This window comes from Schistocerca cancellata, chromosome 6 (genome assembly GCF_023864275.1).
Source record: "Schistocerca cancellata isolate TAMUIC-IGC-003103 chromosome 6, iqSchCanc2.1, whole genome shotgun sequence".
Classification (NCBI taxonomy): domain Eukaryota; kingdom Metazoa; phylum Arthropoda; class Insecta; order Orthoptera; family Acrididae; genus Schistocerca; species Schistocerca cancellata.
The window spans coordinates 106,195,809-106,222,833 of NC_064631.1; the positions used below are offsets into that span (position 1 = coordinate 106,195,809).

At 43.2% G+C, this 27,025-nt stretch overlaps 1 protein-coding gene across 1 annotated transcript; it reads left to right on the plus strand.

Moving 5' to 3' along the window:
- Nucleotides 1-5,753: 5,753 nt before the first annotated feature.
- Nucleotides 5,754-26,641, plus strand: LOC126191058 (protein lethal(2)essential for life-like). Its single transcript, XM_049931770.1, has 4 exons — nucleotides 5,754-5,891; nucleotides 15,364-15,594; nucleotides 21,496-21,717; nucleotides 26,394-26,641. Exons 2-4 carry the CDS (start codon nucleotides 15,364-15,366, stop codon nucleotides 26,511-26,513), a joined length of 573 nt encoding a protein of 190 aa, XP_049787727.1. The 5' UTR covers nucleotides 5,754-5,891; the 3' UTR covers nucleotides 26,514-26,641.
- The last annotated feature ends 384 nt before the right edge of the window (nucleotides 26,642-27,025 follow it).

The window sequence follows — 27,025 nt, forward strand, 5'->3', positions numbered from 1 at the left end:
TATGAAGGGGAATATTAAGTTTTATGTTCTGAAAACAAGAAATCAGCAAAAATTCTTTACTAAATGCTCGCTGCTAGACAAACAATAGAGTAGCGAGTTTCTGTTATGAGTGGCAATGTTGTGAATAATTTACAAAAGCAATACTACTGAGTATTCAGCAATGAACCCGGCTTTCGACAAGTCTACAGATATCGAAAATCGACCGCAACTTGTTATATTTGTATGATACTGCACGTAACAAATGACCGAAGCTGGTGGAAGAGACGCTAAACCTGGTTACATTGAAGGATATCATTCAAGGCTGTGTCATTAAAGAAGCCCTAGATGGTGTTTTAGTCAAAAATTCAATGCCTTTCGAAAAGATTGTCAGTATTGCCACAGACGATGTACACTCAATGACAAGCTTGGGGTTTTTTTAAATACTCGCACTACATGTCGATTCATATCTGTCGATGCATTATTTACGGAGAATATTTAGCGTCAAATATCTTTTTTTCAGTATCCATATGTTATGTAGATTGTACTAAAAATTTTCAGTTTTTATGTTTCTTCACTTATGTTAGTTTATCTTCTAAATAATGCGGCTCTCTTCGAATCAAAGGAATGGTTACTGGCCATCCCTGTAGCTAACTCAATGTACTGTTCACTGATGTAAACATGTCACAGTATTATTATTGTTATAATTACGAGGGGCGTTCAAAATCAAATGGCTCTGAGCACTATGGGACTTAACATCTATGGTCATCAGTCCCCTAGAACTTAGAACTACTTAAACCTAACTAACCTAAGGACGTCACACAACACCCAGTCATCACAAGACAGAGAAAATCCCTGACCCCGCCGGGAATCGAACCAGGGAACCCGGGCGCGGGAAGCGAGAACGCTACCGCACGACCACGAGCTGCGGACCACGAGGGGGGCGTTCAGTAAGTAATGCAACAACTTTTTTCTGCAAGCAGGTTGGTTTAATTCAGAATTCCAATACATGTTATTCCAATATTTTAAAATAGCTGCACAACAGCAACGGTTTCACGTAATAAAATTATAAACAGCCGACTAGTTACAATGGTCGGCTGTTTATAATTTTATTACGTATTATTTCCTACTCTTTTGGCTACAAAATCGTATTTTCAACATTATTTCTGTTCAATGTGACTACCTTGAGCGCCACCTGGCTGGGAGGGCCTATGTGGCCGCATGGCACTTATTCTGCTGGTCGACGTGGGAGCAAACGTCTTTCTGCGTCAGTAACGTCTCCATCATCCACGCACTGCTTCCCGCGCAATGCATCCTTCATTTGGATAAACATATGGATGTCGGTAGGTTCGAGATCCGGACTGTAGGGTGGCTGAGCAAGAACAGACCAATTAAGTTTCGAGAGCCCCTCTCGGGTGCGCAGATTTATGTGAGGCTTTTCGTTGTCATGGAGAAGGAGAAGTTCGATTGCATTTTTGTGGTGACGAACACTCTGAAATCGTTTCTTCAGTTTCCTGAGGGCAGCACAATACACTTCAGAGTTGATCGTTGCACCATGAGCGAGGACATCGAACAGAATAACCTCTTAAGAGTCAAAAAGACAGTCGCCATGACTTTACCGTCTGTGGGCGCGGCTTTGACTTTTTCTTCAGAGGTGAGGTAGTGTGGCGCCATTCGATGGATTGCTGTTTCGTTTTCAGTTCAAGGTGATGAACCCATATTTCATCGCCTGAGAGAATGATCGACAAAAAATTGTCACGATCAGCTTCATAAGGCGCAAGCAATGCCGCACAGATGTTTCTTCCTTGCTCTTTATGGTCTTCTAATAGGCGACGAGAAACAGGGAGGGCACGCACCTTTGAGTACTCCAACTGGTGGACGAGTGTGTTAGGACTACCAACACAAGCGTACATTTATGCAACGAGGTGTCAGCTTGTGATCCGTCGATCACCTCGAATGACAGTGTACGCACGTTCCAACATTGCAGGAGACACAACTGATGGAGGCAGGCCGGCACGTGGGAGATCGGACAGGTTTACGCGACCTTGTTGCGATGATGACGGATGCCTTGCCCAACGACTCACCGTGCTTTTGTTCACTGCCAAGTCTCCGTAGACATTCTGCAAGCGCCTATGAATATCTGCGATGCTCTGGTTTCCCGCCAAAAGAAACTCAGTGACAGCTCTCTGCTTGGAACGCACCTCCATTACGGACGCCATTTTGAAAGCTACGTGTAAGTGCCGCCACCTGTCGCACTTTCATGAAGCGGTAATATTCCACGATGTCCCACAGCAAATTTCGCATTTTTTCAAGCGAAATGAATTGCATTATACAGAGGGGCCCAAAAAAAAAAAATGTATCCACTGTTTAAAAGTCCATAACTTGAAAACTTATTAACGGAGTTGTCTCACTTTTGGTGAAAGTGTAGCTTAAAGTCCAACTTAAAGATATCATTGTATGTGTTCGAAATGGTCACCATTAACATCCACACACAAACGATGCCGCTTAACTGCAGCACGAACTACTGACTGCAACGTGTTCAGTTGGATATTTGCACATGCATCTACGATGGATTCTCGAAGTTCATACAATGAGCGTGGCTTTTGTCGATAAACGGCGTCCTCTAGCGTTCCCCACAGGTAAAAATCCAGAGGAGTTAGGTCTGGGGAACGTGGCGGATACTCCACAGCACCTCCACAGCCTACCCATCTTCCTGGTAGATTTTCGTCGAGATACGCCCTAGCACGATTTTGGTAGTGGGCTGGGGCACCATCTTGCTGAAAGTAAACACTTCCGTCTCCATACAAGTCTCGGATGGCAGGTAAAACGGATGTCTGAAGCTTCTGAAGGTACACCGCACCGGTAACTGTGTCGTCAAAGAAGAATGGCCCAATCAAGCCCCGGTAAGACAACCCACACCACACATTTACTCCTGGCAAAGTCACGGCTTTTTCTACATGGACGTTCGGATTTTCGGCGGCCCAGTAGATGCAATTGTGGCGATTTACTGTACTATTGAGTTTTAACTGTGCTCCATCAGACTACACAATCATCTCTGCAAACTCTTCATCGTTGCGCACCATGTTAGTAAACCACTCGCAGTGTTCTATTCTACGATCTGGGTCGTCCTCGTTCATTGCGTGTAGCAATCGTGGGATGTAGTACTTCCACTTTGCTGTCTTCAAAATTCGCCGAACACTTGAGCGACTCTCTCCAGTTTCACGGGTACACTGTCTCACAGACTCCTGTGGTGAGCGAGTGAATTGTTATAACACACGACGGGAGTTAGCTCGACTTGTTACTGTTACAGGTCGTCCAGATCGTTGTTTGTGTACATCTTTAACACAGCCTTCGGCTTCAAATTTGTCTCGAATGCGACGAATCGTTAAACGTGTCGGTGGCTCTGTTTGATACTCATTTCGCCATTGCCGTTGAACCTCATTAATGTTTTCGTACTTAAAATACCACTTCAAAACTGACTTCCTTTCATCGAATGTAAGCCCTGCGCCAGCCATGTTTACTCGAGTAACTAGGTGCAAACTAAGAACAAAACACTGACTATCTGGCGACTATCATCTGACAAAACAAAACAACGCAATACAACGCTTGTGTGGCGATTGCCGGAACTACAAACTATTACACTACCAAAGATGAGACAACTTCGTCAATTAGTTTGCCAGTTATGAACTTTTAAACAGTGGATACATTTTTTTGAACCCCTCTGTATATTGATCGGCCCTCATATTATTATTACATTAAAATATTTTATGATAGTTAAAAAGCTTATGATTACAATATTGTTGTTGTTGTGGTCTTCAGTCCTGAGACTGGTTTGGTGCAGCTCTCCATGCTACTCTATCCTGTGCAAGCTTCTTCATCTCCCAGTACCTACTGCAGCCTACATCCTTCTGAATCTGCTTAGTGTATTCATCTCTTGGTCTCCCTCTACGATTTTTACCCTCCATGCTGCCCTCCAGTACTAAACTGGTGATCCCTTGATGCCTCAGAACATGTCCTACCAACCGATCCCTTCTTCTAGTCAAGTTGTGCCACAAACGCCTCCCCAATTCTATTCAATACCTCCTCATTAGTTATGTGATCTACCCATCTAATCTTCAGCATTCTTCTGTAGCACCACATTTCGAAAGCTTCTATTCTCTTCTTGTCTAAACTACTTATCGCCCACGTTTCACTTCCATACATGGCTATACTCCATACAAATACTTTCAGAAACGACTTCCTGCCATTTATATCTATACTCGATGTTAACATATTTCTCTTCTTCAGAAACGCTTTCCTTGCCATTCCCAGTCTATATTTTATATCCTCTCTACTTCGACCATCATCAGTTATTTTGCTCCCCAAATGGCAAAACTCATTTACTACTTTAAGCGTCTCATTTCCTAATCTAATTCCCTCAGCATCACCCGATTTAATTCGACTACATTCCATTATCCTCGTTTTGCTTTTGTTGTTGTTCATCTTATACCCTGCTTTCAAGACACTGTCCATTCCGTTCAGTTGCTCTTCCACGTCCTTTGCTGTCTCTGACAGAATTACAATGTCATAGGCGAACCTCGAAGTTTTTATTTCTTCTCCGTGGATTTTAATACCTACTCCGAACTTTTCTTTTGTTTCCTTTACTGCTTGCTCAATACACAGATTGAATAGCATCGGGGAGAGGCTACAACCCTGTCTCACTCCCTTCCCAACCATTGCTTCCCTTTCATGTCCCTCGATTCTTATAACTGCCATCTGGTTTCTGTACAAATTGTAAATAGCCTTTCGCTCCCTGTATTTTACCCCTGCCACCTTCAGAATTTGAAAGAGAGTATTCCAGTCAACATTGTCAAAAGCTTTCTCTAAGTCTACAAATGCTAGAAACGTAGGTTTGCCTTTCCTTAATCTTTCTTGTAAGATAAGTCGTAGGGTCAGTATTGCCTCACGTGTTCCAACATTTCTAGGGAATCGAAACTGATCTTCCCCGAGGTTGGCTTCTACGAGTTCGTCTGTAAAGAATTCGCATTAGTATTTTGCAGCTGTGACTTATTAAACTCATAGTTCTGTAATTTTCACATCTGTCAACACCTGCTTTCTTTGGGATTGGAATTATTATAGTCTTCTTGAAGTCTGAGGGAATTAACATATTTTATATAATTTAATTTTGTAACTGTTGAAGCCGTACGTACCCGTGGCAGGTTGCGACAGGGAGATGGCAAGTTACATTTGGAAGGAGGGATGAGGGGAGGAGATAAAGACAGTAACGAAGTGTAATCTCTCTCAGAACCGAGTCCTAGATCCATCCGTGAGAGTAGGCGCCATGGTATTGGACTATTAGGCCTCAACATGCCGGAGGGCTGCGCGCCTCGTCAAAGCAGTCTGTGGCAGATCTGACGACACAGTACAATGCCGTTGTAGACAGGAGCGATTCGGCCCACACCGTTCAGCGTTCACTTCTGAACACTGGGCCCCGAAGCAGACGACCCCTCTGTGTTCCCATATTGACCCAGCGACATCGGCAGTTACAATCGTAGTATTGCTTCTTTTGCTTAACAATGCATAATTAAGGTTTCAGTTTGATTCGCCCTCTTACGCGTGTTGTCGGCAGGCTCGCGACGTGAAGACGCGGCAGCTGCAGACAGAGGGGGTTGTCCGCGCCGGCTGCCAGCCGCCACACGGGCTGACACGACAGCCGGCCGCAGCGTCACCCCGCGTGACGTCACGCGGCAGCCAGCGCCCAGCTGCCGGTGTGCACAGGCGCGCAGGGCACGGCTAATTTCGGCAGCCGCTGAGTCGTCGCGGTATTCCTGGGCGCACGCGCTCTCGAAGGCTCCACCGCGGCCCTATAAGAACGCGGACACACCCCACGGTCTGGCAGTAATTTCGACGCGTTCTAACGACAAGCAACTGCAGAGGTAAGTTTCGCCTGGCTAGTAGCGTTCCGCCAGGAAGAAACTGGCTGACACTTTGGATTACCGAAGGCACCAAGAGATGTCTCTGCGGTCAGAGTGTCGCGATCCTACACGGCGGTTACTATTTAGCAGACGATGTAATGAATTTGCTCGTTGCATTATCTTGGAGCGGTGCTTTCACTGAAATTTTTGCAGCTGTAGCAGCCAACTTACTGTTCGCGACTGCTATAAGTTTTGTGAAAAGCAGTAGGCCCGTACTATAGTTTAGCTGGCAGTAAACGTGTGCCTCGGTGGGTTACTCGTTAAGCACTAGATTTCTAAACCAAACATCTAGTGTTGAATGGTACATTTGTGCACGGATTTTCTTATTTCATTTATCGCTTCTTTCAACTCTGGTAACAGTTTGTTAATGTGAAAAATGCGAAGCTGCAGCTTACGCAGGGCCGTATTGAGGTCCAACTAGGGCGCAGGCACAGATGGAACACAGTGCCTATGTCTCTGTCATAGACTCTACCAGACGAGGCCTTTCCTTTGGCCCGCGGCTGTAAACGCACGCTATATGGTTCAAATGGCTCTGAGCACTATGGGACTCAACTGCTGTGGTCAAAAGTCCCCTAGAACTTAGAACTACTTAAACCTAACTAACCTAAGGACAGCACACAACACCCAGCCATCACGAGGCAGAGAAAATCCCTGACCCCGCCGGAAATCGAACCCGGGAACCCGGGCGTGGGAAGCGAGAACGCTACCGCACGACCACGAGATGCGGGCCGCACGCTATAGTCACAGTAACATTTCTACAGTGTCATTTCGACCAAACAGCATCATGGAAAGAAACTATTGTTACCGAGCAAATTTGTGTGTCAACAGGGTGCTTGGTTCACACAGTTGCAGTCTACACAGCGCGCTGAGGTACACCAATGGAGTTCTGGCTAGTGCTTCGGTACGGTATCGTAGGATTTCGTAGGTCGGTGAGCGAGTGCAGAAGCCAATGTTACTTGACCGTATTCTTTTGATGCTTTCTTAACTCTACCGACCGAGGATTGGAGCGAAGCGCGACAATGAAGGAAGAAAGCAAAAAAAGCTGGATGCGATATATAATTCTGCTGCTGCCCAGTTTCGGTTCGTATGACCCGCGCGGTGTAATTCGAAAAATAATTCAAGAATAATTTTTCTACGACTGATTAATTTTGTTATGGCGGGGGGGGGGGGATATTCCTCTTTTTTCCTTGCCGTTTTCTCTGTCTCTCCATGTGATCGGCATTATTATACTGGTTTTTGCAATTTTAGTGACAGTTGGTGGCCGCATGGTGTTCCTGACTTCTCTGCTACCTCAGGGAAGGAACCTGTGACCCATCTGTTTACGTATAGAGTAAATCTCATGTCCAAATGTGAGAAAGTTTTCTAAATGTTTGCGAAGCGTGTACCTGCAGCGGGACGTGCGTACTAGACCGGTACTCACCTAACTGGCTTATGGGAAACCTCTTTTAACAATCACATCCAGTCTGGTCGGTTGGCCTCCCCAAATCCGGAAGCGGCGCGTTAACCCTTTCGGCCATCTAGCGAATATATTATCGGAGGAATAATGCTTTGTTTTTATTAAACGTACATACCAACTTACAAAATTATAAAAATTGTTTATCTGCGTAGAAAAAATTACAGAATGGTAGTTTCTCTTTGGGGGGAGGAGGGGGAGGGGGGACTGGGCGCAGTTTTGGCAGTTCTGCCAGGGTCGAAGGATCACCTCATTACGGTTCTGAATGTGTGTAATGTATTGTGTATACATGGACGGAAACTCCCATTATTCTTCAATTACTTTATTGACAGTTAATTAACGGAAACAGTAGAATTCGTAGAATATTTGGGAGCAACTGCCCGCAGCGATCGTAAGTGGAACGAAATTATGAAACTAGCTGTAAGACAGGTGATGCCAGGCTGAGATTCATTGAAAAAATCATAAGGAACTGTAACTCACAGGTTCTTATACACATATCAAAAGAAGTTTTGCATCACCTCGGTTCCGAGAGTTCCGGAACCCGTACAGGAAATTGGAATAGAAATCAACATAAACATTATTTACACCCTTTTTATTGCTCATGAAAACCACACATTTCATGTTGTACCACTATACAGCGAGATCTTCAGACATAGTGGTCCAGACTGCTGCACACACCGGTACCTCTAATACCCAGTAGCACGTTCTCTTGCACTGATGCATGCCTGTATTCATTGTGGCATACTATCCACAAGTTCAGGAAGGCATTGTTGGTCCAGATTGTCCCACTCCTCAACGGCGATTCTGCGTACATCCCTCAGCCCTTTGCAATCTATCCCAGGCATGTTCGATAGGATTCATGTCTGGAGAACGTGCTGGCCACTCTAGTCGAGCGATGTCATCCTGAAGGAAGTCATTCACAAGATGTGCACGATGGGGGAGCGAATTGTCGTCCATGAAGATGAATGCGTCGCCAATACGCAGCCGATATTGTTGCACTATCGGCCGGAGGATGGCATTCACGTATTGCACAGCCGTTACGGTGCCTTCCATGACCACCAGCGGCGTACGTCGGTCTCACATAATGCCATCCCAAAACAGTGGGGCACCTCCACCTTGTTGCACCCGCTGGACAGTGTGTCTGAGGCTTTCAGCCTGACCGGGTTGCCTCCAAACACGTCTCCGACGATTGTCTGGTTGAAGACATATGCGACACTCATCGGTGAAGAGAACGTGATGCCAATCCTGAGTGGTCCATTCAGCATGTCGCTGTGACCATCTGTACCGCGCTGCGTGGTGTCGTGGTAGCAAAGATGGACGTCGGGAGTGAAGTTGCACATAATGCAGCCTATTGCGCACAGTTTGAGTCGTAACACGACGTCCTGTGGCTGCACGAAAAGCATTATTCAACATGTTGGCGTTGCTGTACGTGTTCCTCCGAACCATAGTCCTTAGGCAGCGGTCATCCATTGCAGTAGTAGCCCTTCGGCGGCATGTTATCGACAATTCCTGTCTTTCTGTATCTCCTCCATGTCCGAACAACATCGCTTTGGTTCACTCCGAGACGCCTGGACACTTCCCTTGTTGAGAGCCCTTCCTGACACAAAGTAACAACGCGGTCACGATCGAACCACGGTATTGACCGTCTAGGCATGGTTGGACTACAGACAACACGAGCCGTGTACCTCCTTCCTGGTGGAATGACTGGAACTAATCGGCTGTCGGAACCCCTCCGCCTATTATCATGCATGGTTGTTTACATCTTTGGGAGGGTTTAGTGACCTCTCTCAACAGTCAAAGGGATTGTCGTGTGATGCAATATCCACAGTCAACATCTCGCTTCAGGAGTTCTGGAAACTGGGGTGATGCAAATTTTTTAAGTGTGTAGAAAGCACGAGAGTGTTACACAAATGCTCATCAAGTTACAGTGGCAGAAGCTACAAGAGAGGCGTTGCGCATCAAGGCGAAGTATGCTGTTAATGTTCTGAGCGGGTACATTCCAACAAGAGTTGGGTAGCACATTATTTCCTCCAAAATACAGCGCATTGGCTAAAATGTGAGAAACCTCCTCGGAATGGGCAGAGGACTCCAATAGAAGCAAAAATGTTCAGATACAGAGGTGTTAAGTTTTCATTATTTTCATAATTACAGACACTATTTTCTTGTTATTACATGTTTGTCTCGTTTCAATTTCTTTTCAAGTTTCCAGCTTGGTTTTGCAGGTATTTTTTTTTCTTTTAAAATGTTGTTTCTTTATAAGTGTTAAGTCAGAGCCTTTATCTCAGTTGTCACGGTACTAGTAAATAAACAACTCCTGTTAGTACTGAGAATACTATAAGTAAAGAAAGCGTACTCCACAGTTCTTGTTGGACAGGTGTGAGCTGCGTACTGAACATTCTTCCCCCACCAGAAACTGAATCGGCTATTTCCGAGAGGGGCGCCACTGAAAAAACGTTCATTAACGACCGCAGCTGGAGAGCGACGTCACAGAATGGAGAGAATTCAGTGGCGACGTGTTGCTTCTGACTGTACAGTCACGGGCGTGACGCCTGCTCGGCCGTATTGTTATCGGGCTAGTGTCTACTGTACAAGTCTGGCTGCAATGTACTTATTCTAATCAGTACATAGGGGACATGCATCTGATGTATGGACATGCCCAAATTGCAATGTGCCTGAAGCCAGACGTTTGTATGCTGAAAGATATCATAATTGACATTTGCCGAACAATGGTCATTTCATTGTGGAAGACCAAATAGTGTTGGAACACCTGATTTAGAAGATCGAGTACTTCATCGCAGTGAAGACAATACTGGCAGCAGTAGAAGAGAAACCGCAGAAACTGAGAATGTGAGTTATGTGACTGTGTGTAAAACGTAACGAGAACAACTCCCTTATCTGTGCCGCCTTCAGAGTGTGCAAGGTCTTACTGAAACAGATTTTCAATGAAGAAAAGGCTTTTTGTCTATCTACCGTACTATTCAATGGTGAAGCAAAGTTTACCATGAATGTTCAGAATTTTCATAATACTGATTTATGGACGGATGAGAATCCTTTCGCTGATTTGGAAACAAGACATCAATAGCAGTTTAGAGTTACTGTGTGGACTGGCACTATTGGAGACAAGTGTACTGGACTTTTCATTTTCCATGGAACACTGACTGGAGCATCTTGTACTGAATTTTTAATGAAACATCTAAATATTTTGCTGTAAGACGTTCCACTACAATTGCCCCCGAACACGATGGGGCACCACCTCATTTTGCTCTTCAGGCAAGAAGTTTTAAATCAGCATTGCCCAAATAACTGGACATGCCGTGGGGCAGCAACATCTTAGCATTCTCGATCTCCTCATGTCAGTAAATTGGATTTTTATTTTTGGGTGCATTTGAAAGGCATAGAGTATTCAACAGTTATTGCGAATATAAACATTCTTCGTCAGCATGTTCAAGAAGAATTTCGGCAGATACAGCAGACATCTGGAATATGGGAGTGAGTAAGACAGTCCATGATGCGGCGTCTAGAAGCTTGTGGTAGAGCTGATGGAAGACATTTTGAGCATTTCATTTAGCCTTCAGAAAAGAACATTTGAAAAGAAAAAAATACCTGTAGAGCCAAGCTGGAAATATGAAAACATTAAGACAGAAACAAGGCAAAAAAATTGCCAGTAACTAAGAAAATAAAAAAATTACCCATATGTGCACATATATGGAATTATTTTGTTTCTTTTTAAATGCTCTATCCATTCCCTAGAGATTTCTACATATTTCAAAACCCCGTATATGCCTCGCAAAGTAATCATAACGAGGAAGTTATAGGATTTATTATACATAACACGGAGATTTACGACATTCTTTTTTCCACGCATCATTCGCGAATCATAAAATGGAATTGGGCGTGGGGGGTGAGGAGGTGGGAGGGGGGGGGGGGTGAGAGGAGGAATGATAGTGATTCCGGAAGTACCTCCCGCCACTCACCGTTAGATGAATTTCTGGCTATAAACCTATGCAGTTAATCTGAACTTCACTGACAAAATTTCAGAGGTTGTTCAGCGATATCTTCTGACTATTTCGGTGCAAGGGACTCGGTCTCTGGCGATTCGTCACAGAGTGATAATGTACCTAATATTTATTCGGTTAGTTAAGTCACTTACCTCTGTGTCTGTGAAAATATATTCATTCTCTTCTAGATCGAGTGTTGCGACATGCCTCAAGCGACAGTAAGGTTGGACGGGCACGGAACGATCCTTTTTCTCGTAGGCGCCTATGTATAGATGCCAAAGTATTGTGATGTGATGTTTTTCCTCTGTATCTTACAAAACAATAAGTGACAGAAGTACTTATTTAGATACGTAAAGGCAAGAAACGTTACTCTTTTTGCAGAGCTATGAGCATTGGTTTATTTAGTTATTTTCCAGAGAGTTACAGCAACGAGATATAATTCTTTTTAATAGAACGTTACGTTTCCCAATGTGTGGCTGATGTATTTAAACCAACAGTGTAAAAATCACTTTCAATTTAATGTCTATCTAGTGTAATTAGGAAGCTAGAAACGTTCAAAGTTTTTGGGGTGGATGCAACATACTGTGCATAATTGACTGTGTTGGGATGTATGTTACGGTGGCGGAAAGTTCATTTAACTAAGGGGTTCAAATGATCTGATTCCCCTTCTCTCTCTAGAGTTCATTTTATACACGATTCTCACGCAGTGCCACTGACGTGTTGCTGTTAAGTGCCAACTGCTGGCCAGTTTTTGCACTCGTTTTTGGGTTCGATAAAACCCATGTCATTTCGGGCATGTGTGTCGATTTTTACCTCCCTACCTATGTTATTCCGCCAACTAGTTTTCAAATGTTGACGGACTTTTATGTCACCCTTTATAGTGTAGAATTTACATCTACATCCATATTCCGGAAGCCACCTGACGGTGTGTGGCGGAGGGTACCTTGAATACCTCTATCGGTTTCTCCCTTCTATTCCAGTCTCGTATTGTTCGTGGAAAGAAAGATTGTCGGTATGACTCTGTGCGCGCTCTAATCTCTCTGATTTTATCCTCATGGTCTCTTCGCGAGATATACGTAGGAGGGAGCAATATGCTGCTTGACTCCTCGGTGAAGGTATGTTCTCGAAACTTCAACAAAAGCCCGTACCGAGCTACTGAGCGTCTCTCCTGCAGAGTCTTCCACTGGAGTTTATCTATCATCTCCGTAACGCTTTCGCGATTACGAAATGATCCTGTAACGAAGCGCGCTGCTCTCCGTTGGATCTTCTCTATCTCTTCTATCAACCCTATCTGGTACGGATCCCACACAGCTGAGCAGTATTCAAGCAGTGGGCGAACAAGCGTACTGTAACCTACTTCCTTTGTTTTTGGATTGCATTTCCTTAGGATTCTTCCAGTGAATCTCAGTCTGGCATCTGCTTTACCGACGATCAACTTTATATGATCATTCCATTTTAAATCACTCCTAATGCGCACTCCCAGATAATTTATGGAATTAACTGCTTTCAGCTGCTGACCTGCTGTATTGTAGCTAAATGATAAGGGATCTTTCTTTCTATGTATTCGCAGCACATTACACTTGTCTACATTGAGACTCAATTGTCATTCCCTGCACCATGCGTCAATTCACTGCAGATCCTCCTGCATTTCAGTACAATTTTCCATTGTTACAACCTCTCGATATACCACAGCATCATCCACAAAAAGCCTCAGTGAACTTCCGATGTCATCCACATGGTCATTTATGTATATTGTGGATAGTAACGGTCCTACGACACTGTGGCACACCTGAAATCACTCTTACTTCGGGAGACTTCTCTCTATTGAGAATGACATACTGCGTTCTGTTATCTAGGAACTCTTCAATCCAATCACACAATTGGTCTGATAGTCCATATGCTCTTACTTTGTTCATTATGTGACTGTGGGGGAACTGTATCGAACGCCTTGCGAAAGTCAAGAAACACGGCATCTACCTAGGAATCCGTGGCTATGGCCCTCTGAGTCTCGTGGACGAATAGCGCGTGCTGGGTTTCACACGATCGTCTTTTTCGAAACCCATGCTGATTCCTACAGAGTAGATTTCTAGTCTCCAGAAAAGTCATTATACTCGAACATAACACGTGTTCCAAAATTCTACAACTGATCGACATTAGAGATATAGGTCTATAGTTCTGCACATCTGTTCGACGTCCCTTCTTGAAAATGGGGATGACCTGTGCCCTTTTCCAATCTTTTGGAACGCTACGCTCTTCTAGAGACCTACGGTACACTGCTGCAAGAAGGGGGACAAGTTCCTTCGCGTACTCTGTGTAAAATCGAACTGGTATCCCATCAGGTCCAGCGGCCTTTCCTCTTTTGAGCGATTTTAATTGTTTCTCTATCCCTCTGTCGTCTATTTCGATGTCTACCATTTTGTTACCTGTGCGACAATCTAGAGAAGGAACTACAGTGCAGTCTTCCTCTGTAAAACAGCTTTGGAAAAAGACATTTAGTATGAGGGTTGTTTTTTAAGTAAGGGCCGTTTTTATTTTTTAAAAAAATACAAATATTTTTGTAAAAAAACTTTTGTTTTTTGATTCTACACACTTTTACCTATTTTTCTACATAGTTGCCTTATTTACTTAAGCACGTGTCATACCGTACAACTAAGTTTTTAATTCCCTCTTCAAAGAATTCGGCCGCCTGCTCCGACAGCCAAGAGTTCACGGCCGTTTTCACTTCATCGTCGTCATTGAAGCGCTCCCCGCCAAGATGGTGTTTCAGGTACCGGAAAAGGTGAAAATCGCTAGGAGCAAGGTCGGGGCTGTATGGTGCATGGTCCAAAACTTCCCAGCCAAAACAATTAATCAAATCCCGAGTCTTTTGAGAGGTGTGAGGCCTAGCGTTATCGTGCAGGAGCAAAACTCCTTTTGTCAGCATGCCGCGCCTTTTGTTTTGAATTGCTCTGCGGAGCTTCTTTAGAGTTGCACGGTAGGCATCTGAGTTGATTGTCGTTCCTCGTGGGATAAAGTCCACTAGCAAAACACCGCGCCGGTCTCAGAACACAGTTGCCATAATCTTGGGCTTTGACAACGTCTGTTTGGCTTTGACCTTGACAGGTGAGGTTGTGTGTCGCCATTCCATGCTTTCGGGACTGACATGAGATACCCATGTTTCATCTCCAGTGACAATTTGACTCAACATGTCATGCCCTTCTTCCTCGTAAAGAATCAAAAAGTCCAATGAAGTGGCAAATCTCTTCCCTTTGTTGTCCTCTGTGAAGAGTCTGGGTACCCACTGAGAACACAGTTTCTTAAAGTTTAGGTTTTCAGACACAATTTTGTACAAAACCGATCTTGAAACTTGTGGATATTCGAAAGAATGAGTGGAAATTGTGAGTCTTCTGTCCTCACGAATCTGTTTCGACTGCAGCCACCAAATCATCAGTGATCACAGAGGGCCGGCCTGAGCGTTCTTCGTCACGGACGTTTTGACGGCCATTTTTAAACTCTCTAACCCATTGACGCACTTTACCTTCACTCATTGCATTCAAGCCATAAACTTCTGTTAACTGACGATGAATTTCTGCAGCTGATAGGCTTCTCGCGGTCAAAAAACGTATCACTGACCGTATCTCACACGCGGCAGGCGATTCAATAATCGTAAACATTATACAGTAGCACAGCGATGCGTACACGTCAGCTACAGAGCTGCAACTTGCATCAGTGTGAACGGAAGGATGCCGGCAAGTGGCGCGGTGGCTTGTTGCGGCGTCCGCGCGAACTACGGTACTATACGCGCGAACGGCCCTTACTTAAAAAACAACCCTCGTATTTCGGCCTTTAGTCTGTCATCCTCTGTTTCAGTACCATTTTGGTCACAGAGTGTCTGGACATTTTGTCGAGTATGAGTCGAGTGCACTGTTTTAGAGCATTATTATTGTTTGTACTAGCATTTTTAATTAGTCCTGTGCTTGACTGATGTCTGGTGTGCCAGCAGATGTCCGTGGTACCGCTGCTGTGGCGCGATTGGTGGGACGACTGGGAGCCTCGCACGGGCCGCCTGCTGGACCAGCACTTCGGCCTGGGGCTGTCCAGGGATGAGCTGCTGTCTGGACTGGGTGTGCGCAGCCCGCTGCTCAGGCCCACAGGCTACCTCAGGCCCTGGCGATCGCTCGCCAGGCAAGACTCTGGGACATCAGCCATCGCCGTCGACAAGGATCGCTTCCAGGTACGTGACAGCACTACATCTACATACATACTCCGCAATCCACCATACGTTGCGTGGCACCACAACTAGCATCTTCTCTCCCTGTTCCACTCCCAAACAGAACGAGGGAAAAATGACTGCCTATATGCCTCTGTACGAGCCCTAATCTCTCTTATCTTATCTTTGTGGTCTTTCTGCGAAATGTAAGTTGGCGGCACTGAAGTTGTACCGCAGTCAGCCTCAAATGCTGGTTCTCTAAATTTCCTCAGTAGCGATTCACGAAAAGGACGCCTCCTTTCCTCTAGAGACTCCCACCCGAGTTCCTGAAGCATTTCCGTAACACTTGCGTGATGTTCAAACCTACCAGTAACAAATCTAGCAGCCCGCCTCTGAATTGCTTCTATGTCCTCCCTCAATCTGACCTGACAGGGATCCCAAACGCTCGAGCAGTACTCAAGAATAGGTCGTATTAGTGTTTTATAAGCGGTCTCCTTTACAGATGAACCACATCTTCCCAAAATTCTACCAATGAACCGAAGACGACTATCCGCCTTCCCCACAACTGCCATTACGTGCTTGTCCCACTTCATATCGCTCTGTAATGTTACGCCCAAATATTTAATCGACGTGACTGTGTCAAGCGCTACACTACTAATGGAGTATTCAAACATTACAGGATTCTTTTTCCTATTCATCTGCATTAATTTACATTTATCTATATTTAGAGTTAGCTGCCATTCTTTACACCAATCACAAATCCTGTCCAAATCATCTTGTATCCTCCTACAGTCACTCAAAGACGACACCTTCCCGTACACCACAGCACCATCAGCAAACAGCCACACATTTCCATCCACCCTATCCAAAAGATCATTTATGTAGATAGAAAACAACAGCGGACCTACCACACTTCCCTGGGGCATTCCAGATGGTACCCTCACCTCCGATGAACACTCACCATCGAGGACAACGTACTGGGTTCTATTACTTAGGAAGTCTTCGAGCCACTCACATACTTGGGAACCAATCCCATATGCTCGTACCTTAGTTAGGAGTCTGCTGTGGGGCACCGAGACAAACGCTTTCCGGAAGTCAAGGAATATGGCATCCGTCTGATACCCCTCATCCACAGTTCGCAAGATATCATGTGAAAAAAGGGCGAGTTGCATTTCGCAGGAGCGATGCTTTCTAAAGCTGTGCTGATGCATGGACAGCAACTTCTCTGTCTCAAGGAAATTCATTATATTCGAACTGAGAATATGTTCGAGAATCCTGCAACAAACCGATGTTAAGGATATTGGTCTGTAATTTTGAGGATCTCTCCTTCTACCCTTCTTATATACAGGCGTCACCTGCGCTTTTTTCCAGTCGCGCGGGACTTTACGTTGGGCAAGAGATTCGCGATAAATGCAAGCTAAGTAAGGGGCCAATGCAGTAGAGTACTCTCTGTAAAACCGATTTGGAATCCCATCAGGACCTGGCGATTTATTTATTTTCAACCCATTCAGCTGCTTCACAACCCCAGGGATGTCTATCACTATGTCCTCCACACGGGAATCTGTACGAGACTCAAACGGCGGTATGTTTGTACGATCCTCCTGCGTGAAAGATTTCTCAAATGCTAAATTTAAAATTTCAGCTTTCGTTTTGCTGTCTTCCGTTGCCAGGCCAGACTGATCAGTGAGTGACTAGACACTGGCCAAACCAGTTTGACGCATGCAGCACAATTTGTCGGTCATTATGGGAGTGGGAGGGGGAGGGCTTTGGCGTTGGGCTAACTATACACACATTACGATTAATCAGATCTAACAGTTGCCGAGAGGAATGTGCCAACAATTCACCTCGGCTGTCACAGATGAGAGGGAGTGAGTGATCAGGCCGTTTCCTTGCTCCTCTTCTCACTTCTTACGAGATACCGACACTATACCAGTGCTGATCGACAAAGAATAGTCGAGCCAATTGGCTTGGACTGGAGGTCCAGCCATCTCACCACCCAAAACTGGGTGCCTCCTTATTTAGTCAGAAGATTAGCCTTCATCTGAACAATACTGGGACCCAATGGGACCAGTATCAGTTCTGACAAATCGTAAAATCCATAAGGCTTATTAGAGGAGGAACTTCAAAGCTACCTATAAACTGAACTCTCAGTGCCGTGCATTGTTAAGGCTTCTACTGATAGTATGACTCTTCCATACAACATTACCACATATGACGCTACTGCCAAAGGCACGGGAGTGCAAAAGGTTGCGATGGTTCTGCAGTTCACGTAAGGTGTCACAGGTGGACACATGCTCTTTAGGTACACATCACGGAGTTCTAGTTAACACTCATCTCAAGTCTTCATGCGATGACCCTTGTCACAGTAGGCAGCATGTGGTCTCTGGATCGTTGACCAATCACCTTTGCCACTTTGTTGATCGCTACGAAGAATACGCTAGATGGCTGTTAACGAGTCAGCTAACTGTTTAGAAGGTCAAGACATTTTTTAAATTGAATTCGACTGGAAAAGTGAATAAAACCAAAATGCCGTGGCGACTTTTTACGCATGAGTGAGACAGGTCCACAAAAGAAATTTTTCAGTACTGTGTGGCAGAATATACGTCTATATACAATGAGGTGACAAAACTTAAGGGACATCTCCTAATATCGCGTTGGACTTACTTTTGCCCGGTGTAGTGCAGCAACTCGATGTGGCATGGCCTCAACAAGTCGTCGGAAGTCCCCTGCAGAAATGATGAGCCATGCTGCCTCCACAACCATCCATAATTACGAAAACACTGCCAGTGCAGGATTTTATGCACAAACTTACCTCTCGCTTGTCCCACAAATGTGGGGTTTACGTCAGGTGATATGGGTGGCTAAATCATTCATTCGAACTGTCCAGAGTGTTCTTCAAATGAATCGTGAACAACTGTGGACTGATGACATGCTGCATTGTCACCCATAAAAATTCCATCACTGTTTGGCTGCAAATGTTTTCCCAATTACCAAACAATATCATTTCCAGTCAATGATCAGTTCAGTTGGACCAGAGGACCCAGTTATATCATGTAAACACACCTCACACCATTATGGAGCCGCCACCAGCTTGCACAGTGCGTTGTTGACAACTTGGTCCATAGGTTCATGAAAGTTCACCACACTCGAACCGTACTGTCAGCTATTACCAACCGAAATCGTCACTCATCTGAGCATGCCACGGTTTTCCAGTCGTCTAGGGTCCAACTAATGTGGTAACGAGCCCAGAAGAGGTGCTGCAGGTGACATCGTGCTGTTAGCAAAGGCACTTGCGTTAGTCTTCTGCTGCCATAGATTAACGCCAAATTTCGTAGCACTGTCCTAACGAATGTGTTCATTGTATGTCCCAAATTGATTTCTACGTTTATTTCACACAGTGTTGCTTGTCTGTTAGCACTGAAAACTCTACAAAATAGCCACTGTTCTCAGTCGTTAACTGAAGGGCAACGGCCACTACATTGTCCTTGGAGAGAGGTAATGCCTGAAATCTGGTGTTCTCGGCATGATCTTGACACTGTTATCTTGGAGTATTGAATTTCCTAACAATTTCCGAAATAGAATGTACCATGTGTCTAGTTCCAGTTACCATTCCAGGTTCAGAGTCTGTTAATTCTCTTCGTGCAGCCTTTTCACATATATCATCCGAGTATAAATTACAGCTCCACCAATGCACTGCCCTTTATACTGTGTGTACACGATACTACCATCATCTGTGCACGTACATATCACTATCCCATGACATTTGTCGCCTCAGTGTACATTAATCTGTGTTGTTGGCAGCTGATGCGCCCACCCTCTATCACTGCCAGATGTGGTCTCCCTTTTTGGGTTTCTCCAGGATAGCAAGGCTTCTGTTCTCCCTCCCCCAACGACCCAGAAGCCAGTAAATTCCACGCTTCCTTATAAGGTGATGTGATCCGTCTCTTTCTGTGGTCTCAAATCTCCCAGTGGAAGATAATGAAACATAGTTACCTTAGAAGCTAGTATCACATATCTCATCATGTTGCAAGCACTGTGAATGCAAGCCACTGCCTACAATACTGCGTCTTAAAGAAGTTTACCCTGATACAGTTAGTTTCTTTGCTTTTGCTGACATACATGGCTAATTAGCCATGAAAGTTACAACGGTAGAATTTGTTCAACCCTGTACTGACTTGGATGAGTTGGTCCAAATATTGTGTACTGTGTAGGCTAGTCGGCTGATTAAGTAATTGGCTCCCAATCTTGGTTGGTCAGGACAGCCTGACCTCCTGACAAAGTCGACCAGTTCAACTTTGCTCTGTTGATTTGCACCTCTTTAGTGGCGATACCTTACAAGAATGCCCGTATGCAGTGAGGTCTCCCTCTCACTCAAGGCAGCCTGTGGGACTCACCACCACACCCACATTTGCACACTTTAATAGCTTTTGTCCATTCTCATTCGTCTCAGATGAGTTGATGAATACGGCTTTGTATGAGACTGGTGATAAAAGTGCAGCGATTGCAGTAATATAATACTTGTCAACCCTGTAGTACAACAGAAATGAGGCATGTAATGCTCTTCTAGAGATATATTGTAAAAAGGAGACTTATAGTGACTTTATCTGATTTGAAAAAGAAAGTGGGAAACATGAGATGTTCATACAAATAGAAACACGAAAAAGTAACAAGTCTACTTACAAAGCAACCTCTTTCAAAAACTCACTTCAAGGCATGCATCTACAGAAATGACAGAAGGTACAAGAGTATTTGAGATTGATATGCCAAAAGCAATAAGTGCTTTAATCAATTTGCAATATTTTTGGCATGACAGCAAGTTAACTTGAAGATGAAACTACATCATCAATTCACCAACAAAAAATCTGAAGTTTATTATAGCCCTTTTCAGTTCATGTACGGAAGGTGAAGAAACATTATACCTATGATGATAGAGGACTGTGTGAACAATTGGGACAAAATCATTTGCCATTATAGTTGCATCACTGCCTGCCCACTATGTTTCCTTGAATGTGTTTTAATCAGACTACTACTCCCACTTAACCCTTCAAGCCCAAACAACATGAAAATAAATATAATTTTAAAATTTTTCACAAAAGAAACCATTATCATAGTAAGCAATGCATAAAGGAAGAAACTGGCAAAAAGTAAATCCTCAATCGTTTTAAGGAGGTTGTTTTGCTTGGGATAAAATTTTAATTTTATTGCAAAATTAACTTTTGTTCTCAAAGTAAGCAACAAATACAAGAAGAAATTAACAAAAAGTGAACAATAAATTGTTTTAAGGATGTGGCTTTACTTTTAAACCACTAGGACATACAGTTTTCAGCACCGATCATTTCATGTAATGTATTCAAAAGCAAATTTGCATTTTTCCTGGATGCAATCTCACATCTTGAAACTTCCAAGGACTTATAATACGAGACAAATTATAGTCCTAAACAACAAGCAAAAATGGGCCTAAATTTAATAAATTTTATATTGAAACTACATACTGGCTCCACTCATAAAAGCAGTAGCAGAAATTCAACTTTACATTACAATAACTTTAGATGTACTAACTTTCTCTGTCAATGATCTCCTCAAGAAATAAAAAAAAGAAAAAAAATGTCACAATCTCCTACAATCATTTAGCACAATTTCTGCACAGACTGTTGCTTTGTACACTATAAATGATTGCTTCAATGGAGCACATTCATAGAAGTACCTCAGTGGACAACTAGATGTCTCTTTCTTGCAACATCACCAGTGGTTTCATGCTAAGGGCACTGGTACTTAAAACAAAAAAATACATAAATATGGTCGTTTTAGGCAGAAATAGCTGGTACTCAAAGTCTTAATATGAATTTTGAATAATCTCAATGCATCACTATGAGTGGTAAGTCTGAGGAGAATGTAGGAAAAATTCTGTGGTTGGATGGTTGACAGGTGAGCCTGGATGTGCAGCAGTTCGCTCCCAATGAAATCACAGTCAAGACGGTGGGCAATGCAGTCATCGTCGAGGGCAAGCATGAGGAGCGACCCGACGAGCACGGCTTTGTCTCCCGGCACTTTGTGCGCCGATATCTGCTGCCGAAGGACGTCGAGGTTGATGCTGTTGTCTCTAACCTGTCCTCGGACGGCGTCCTCACTGTCACAGCCCCCAAGAAGGTACTGTCTTCTCAACGTTTTCACTGTTTGCATCTTTAACGTATAGCTTTATCATGACACTCGCACTTGAACTTCCTCCATGCTTCTCTTCAGGGCTTTCCTCTGTCCTCCTCATTTCCAAATGTTGGAAGTTATTGCTTCAACACCAACAAAAATATTGCTTCCATTCCTAACTTTATCATCTCTGTCATCTCATATCAGTACTTTCATTAAACTGTGTTAAAATTTAACATTGGATTTTCACACACAAAAATACCTGCCTCTTGGCTTCTTCACACCACTCAATCTTGGATATACTACTTTCTACCACACTAATAACAACTGACAGAGTCAACTTGTATACAAAGCAATGTGAAACACAATAATGTAACAGTTGCAACAAGCAATGTAACAGTCATTCTCAAACTGAACCCAAACCATACACTAAGTCAGCAACAATGCTGCTGGCTTTCATTCTGTATGTTCAAATAACATATATTTCTTTGTGCTGAGAACGAGTCTGCTGAGAAACCCTAATCAAAAACCCCCGAGTCTAAAAACTACTTGCACTGTGGGTAAATGTGGCATGGCGCAAGCTATGGAAAAGTGTATTCTGTCAGATCATCTAACTACATTAATGCGGCATTGGTCTTCACTGTGAAGAAAAATGATCTGATAATTATGCTGCACTTTTTGAGAGATCAAAACTGTGTATCAGACTGAAACTCCACCTTGAAATTTTCCATTATGTGAAATACTCTTACCAGTTAAGTTATTCACACATGCTTTGTGGCCCACATCACAGCTTATATCTGCCAACATCTTGTCATACTTTCCAAATTTCTCAGAAGCTCTGCTGCACAACTTGCTGGGTTTACACTACTGATTATAAGGATATAGGTTTCAGTACAGCTCCAACACTCAGTTTTAATGTCAGAAAGTTTTGCAACAGCACAGAAGTGAGAGATTCATTTCATTATGTTACACATCATTCCACAGCAATCATTAATTCTCAGACTCTTATGCATGTGTTTCTGGGCATCACATGGATGTTGTTTTATCCCATATGTGGAAGTTAACATGTATTAAGTGTTTCTGAAAGAAGAAATGTGGTCTTGTTGGGGAATACAATATTTTTCGCAGGCAGTGTTCCTGACAGTTTGGCTCAACACATAATGTGGACAGCAGTATTGTTGTGATTTGTCCTTCGGTAGTGGCTTTTTTATGATTTGCACTTTGTATGCTGCATTTTAAGATCAGGTACAGTGATTTTAGACATACAAAATTTCACAAGCCTGTGGATTGTATTTTCTCGGATTGTACAGGAACTTTTCTACAGCTGTTCATTAGAAACATGCAATTCTGTTCCACATTTTTTACATGTATTTTCAATGTTCAGAAAGAATCTGTGCCATACTTTTAACCAGTCTGCTTTTGGTGCTCACATCTGATGTGTATAACGAAACTTCCTGTCACAGTGGCAAAAAGTAACTTCAAGTATCAGAGTACCACTTGGGCTTTCTGCTATACATTTGTCACCTCTGTAATTTACATGTCATAACAGAAATTACTCAGTGTAGCTTACATGTCTGAACTGAACTTACTCAGTTTAAGAGAAACAAACATAGAGGAGACAACCTTTGTATGCCTCTGAGTTATCTGTGTAGGTTGCTGCCTGTATATTTATTACCTTCAAACCTAAAAACCACTGATATGTGAGTTGGACTGCCTGTATTTACCTACCATCAAATACATACTTTTAAAACTACATCTCCATAGGTATTCCACATGCCACTGTAGGGCCTATTGTGTATCAAAATAAGTTTGCCCCTTCCCTTTTTCCAATTGCAAATGGTACCAGTGCATAAATCTCTTAAATGTACAGTAAGGGTGCACCTTGTGACCACTGTATGAGATATACACTGAAGTGCCAGAGAAACTGGTATAGGCATGCATATTCAAATACAGAGATATGTAAACAGGCAGAATACGGCAGTGTGATCGGCAATGCCTATACAAGATCACAAGTGTCTGGTGCAACTGGGAGATCAATTACTGCTGTTACAATGGCAGGTTATCAAGATATGAGTGAGTTTGAAAGTGGTGTTATAGTAAGCACACAAGCGATGGGACACAGCATCTCCGAGCTAGCCATGATGAGGGGATTTTCCCATTCAAGAGTGTACTGTGAATATCAGGAAGCCGAAAAAACATCAGATCTCCGACATCGCTGTGTTCAGAGAAAGATCCTGCAAGAACGGGACCTATGGTGACTGAAGAGAATCATTCAGCATGACAGAAGTGCAACCCTTCTGCAAATTGCTGTAGATTTCTATGCTGGGACATCAATAAGTGTCAGTTCACAAACTATTCAACAAAACATCATCAATATGGGCTTTTGGAGCCAAAGGCCCACTTGTGTACCCTTGACGACTGCACGACACAAAGCTTTACACCTCACCTGGGCCCATCAACACCAACATTGGACTGTTGATGACTGGAAACATGATGCCCGGTTGGACAAGTCTCATTTAAAATTGTATCGAGCAGATGGACATGTACGGACATGGAGACAACCCCATGAATCCATGGACCCTGCATGTCAGTAGGGGAATGTTCGAACTGGTACAGGCTCTGTAATGGTGTGGGGCATGTGCAATTGGTTGGGACCCCCAATATGTCTAGATATGACTCTCACAGTGACACGTACGTGACCATCCTGTCTGATCACCTGCATCCATTCATGTCCATTGTGCATTCTGACAGACTTGGGCAATTCCAGCAGGATAATTTGGCACCTCACGCATCCAGAATTTCTGCAAAGTGGCTCTTCTGAGTTTATCATTTCTGGAGTGTAAGAATGTCCGCAATACACATCACCTTTCCTGTAGCATTTGCTGCTGAAATTCGTTGAACATTTCTTTGACACTTTCACACATTACACAGACCACTATGACAATATGCAGGTCTTCAGTGAATATTTTACAACTTTTCTGCAGATCCAACTTATTTTATTTTATTTTTTTGGCGTTTGGTACATTCATTCTCTTATTATCTAAGGGATACATCTGATGATCAGAAAAAGAAAATGTGTAAAGATGTCATAACAACACACTATGGTAATTGGCAACAAATACAGATCTTTTAGATCATTCTTTTTTTTTTGGGGGGGGGGGGGGGCGGGCTGGGAGGTGAAGAATAGTAAAAATAAACTAATATGTTCTGCAATGGTATTTTGGCATAATCATCATAAGTTCTGTGATCTGAGGTTTACTCACTCTGCATATCAGGCTAGGCAGTGATCGTGGAAAAAAAAAAAAAAGTGCAGCTTAGATTCGAGTAAATACGGTACTCACAAAATGGGCTCTGTGCATCAATGTTTAATTTAGGTAGACCCGCTGCTGGAGCTCTGGATAGGGGATGCTTGCATCTCATTGGCAGTGGCATAACCGTTCATGGCAGCATCCTCATGCCATGTTGGCAGCTGTGGCGGCATGACTGGCAGCGTACGTTTTAAAGTGCATCTGACTGGATGGCGGCTGATATTGCACTGACATCAGTTACCATTTCACTGGCATGGGATCAGCAAGACTGATCAGTGAAAAACTGTTGCCTAGCTAGATGAATAATTTTTCTTGTTCCATTAGATCAATGGTCGTGTCTGTATACACCTCACCTCATACAGGTGAACAGTTGTTCGAAACGTGCACCAGCACAGGACGGTGGGGGCAGCATTATGCTACGAGGGGCATTTGTCTTACCTTCCATGGAACCAGTAGTAATAGTCACAGGGAGCAGCTGTGGACTACGTGAAAATTATTGCAGGCCACTTTTATCTCTTCATGCTTGATGTCTTCCCCGACAATGATGGGGCACTTGATATGAGTGGTCAAAATGGCAAACTTCTCCCTGTGAATTGGCATATTTGTAGTGTCAATAGCTCAAAAGAGTGCTCTAGTGGTGTGTGGAGCCTCTTGCCCTATCCCGCCTGCAGCAAATTATGCAACTTTCTGCCACACTGTTGATCACATGCATTCATAGATGTGTGGGGTCATTTTCTGTTCCATTCCTTCACATCAATTAATGAATACAGCTTTAGAAGAAACTGATTATAAAGACTGCAGTGACTCGATTAATTGAAGGATGAAAAGGATGAAAAGGATACAAGTGTCTCTGGATCATTTGAGCCCTCAGTTTTACTACAGAGGCATACAGTGTAAGACCTGTACAGGTCTGTTAAAGTTGTATCAGAAAAATAAATGAAAGGTGATCATGTCACATGAGGGGAAAAAAATGAGAATTTTATACAAATATGAAAACAACAAAATATTATGTACAGTGAAAAACATTTAACAAGAAAATGATTAACAAAAGATAATGGGTAAGAGGTTTCAAAAAATACTGTGTAATTCCATGCATACAAAAATCTATCACTCCACTGATGAACAAATATAATTGCTTTCTGCTGTCAGAAAATTATCCAGATTTAGACTGAACAAAGCAAACAATAGTAGCCACTGATCTTTGGTAACTATCATTATCAAAACACTTCAGTATGTTTTTTAATTTGTTGATTAGTCTGTCAAAGACAGTAAGCTGTGTGCTGAAACCAGTGACTTTGTGTAAAAATGATTTTATCTTCTTTTATTTTTCAACATTTTTTAAATTTATTCTTTATGCACAATGACATGTTACAGACGGCTGTGGCAGCAGGCGAACGTGTGGTGCCTGTGATCCAGACTGGAGTGCCCGCTGTGAAGAGCGCAGCGCCTGCCTCCCCAGAGCCAACTACAATTGAAATCAAGGAGGAGAAGTAGGGCTACACTTATCTGCAGATGAACTCCTTTACGAGCTTTCTTGCCATTGCTACCAATGTAACAATTGTATAACAGTGATCTCTCTCTCTCTTTTTTTCGTACATGTATTAAAGCATTTGTAAGTAAAACTAGATAATTTTGACTTAATCATGCCCTTCTTTCCATGAACTCGTCAACAATGGTGAAATAAATATAGACCACTGAAGACTGTGATGTCACATAAAAATAGACAAATTTCCTGAAATATTTCAAACGTTTGTAGGTTATGGATAACTTACATCATCAGGATCAGTTGCCAGATAATAACATTGATGAGGCAAAAAATTTAAATCAGTATCTCCCTTTCAGACAATTTTTCTATTTAAAATATATGTTGTGGTTGCCTCATGGCTTCCTGTTGCAATGTTCTTTGTTGAAATACTTTACATCTGACTTCAGTTACAACATTCACCTTACACACATGTCCCAATACTTACATAGCAAAAATAAGTTCAGCTGACTTGTGTTTTCAG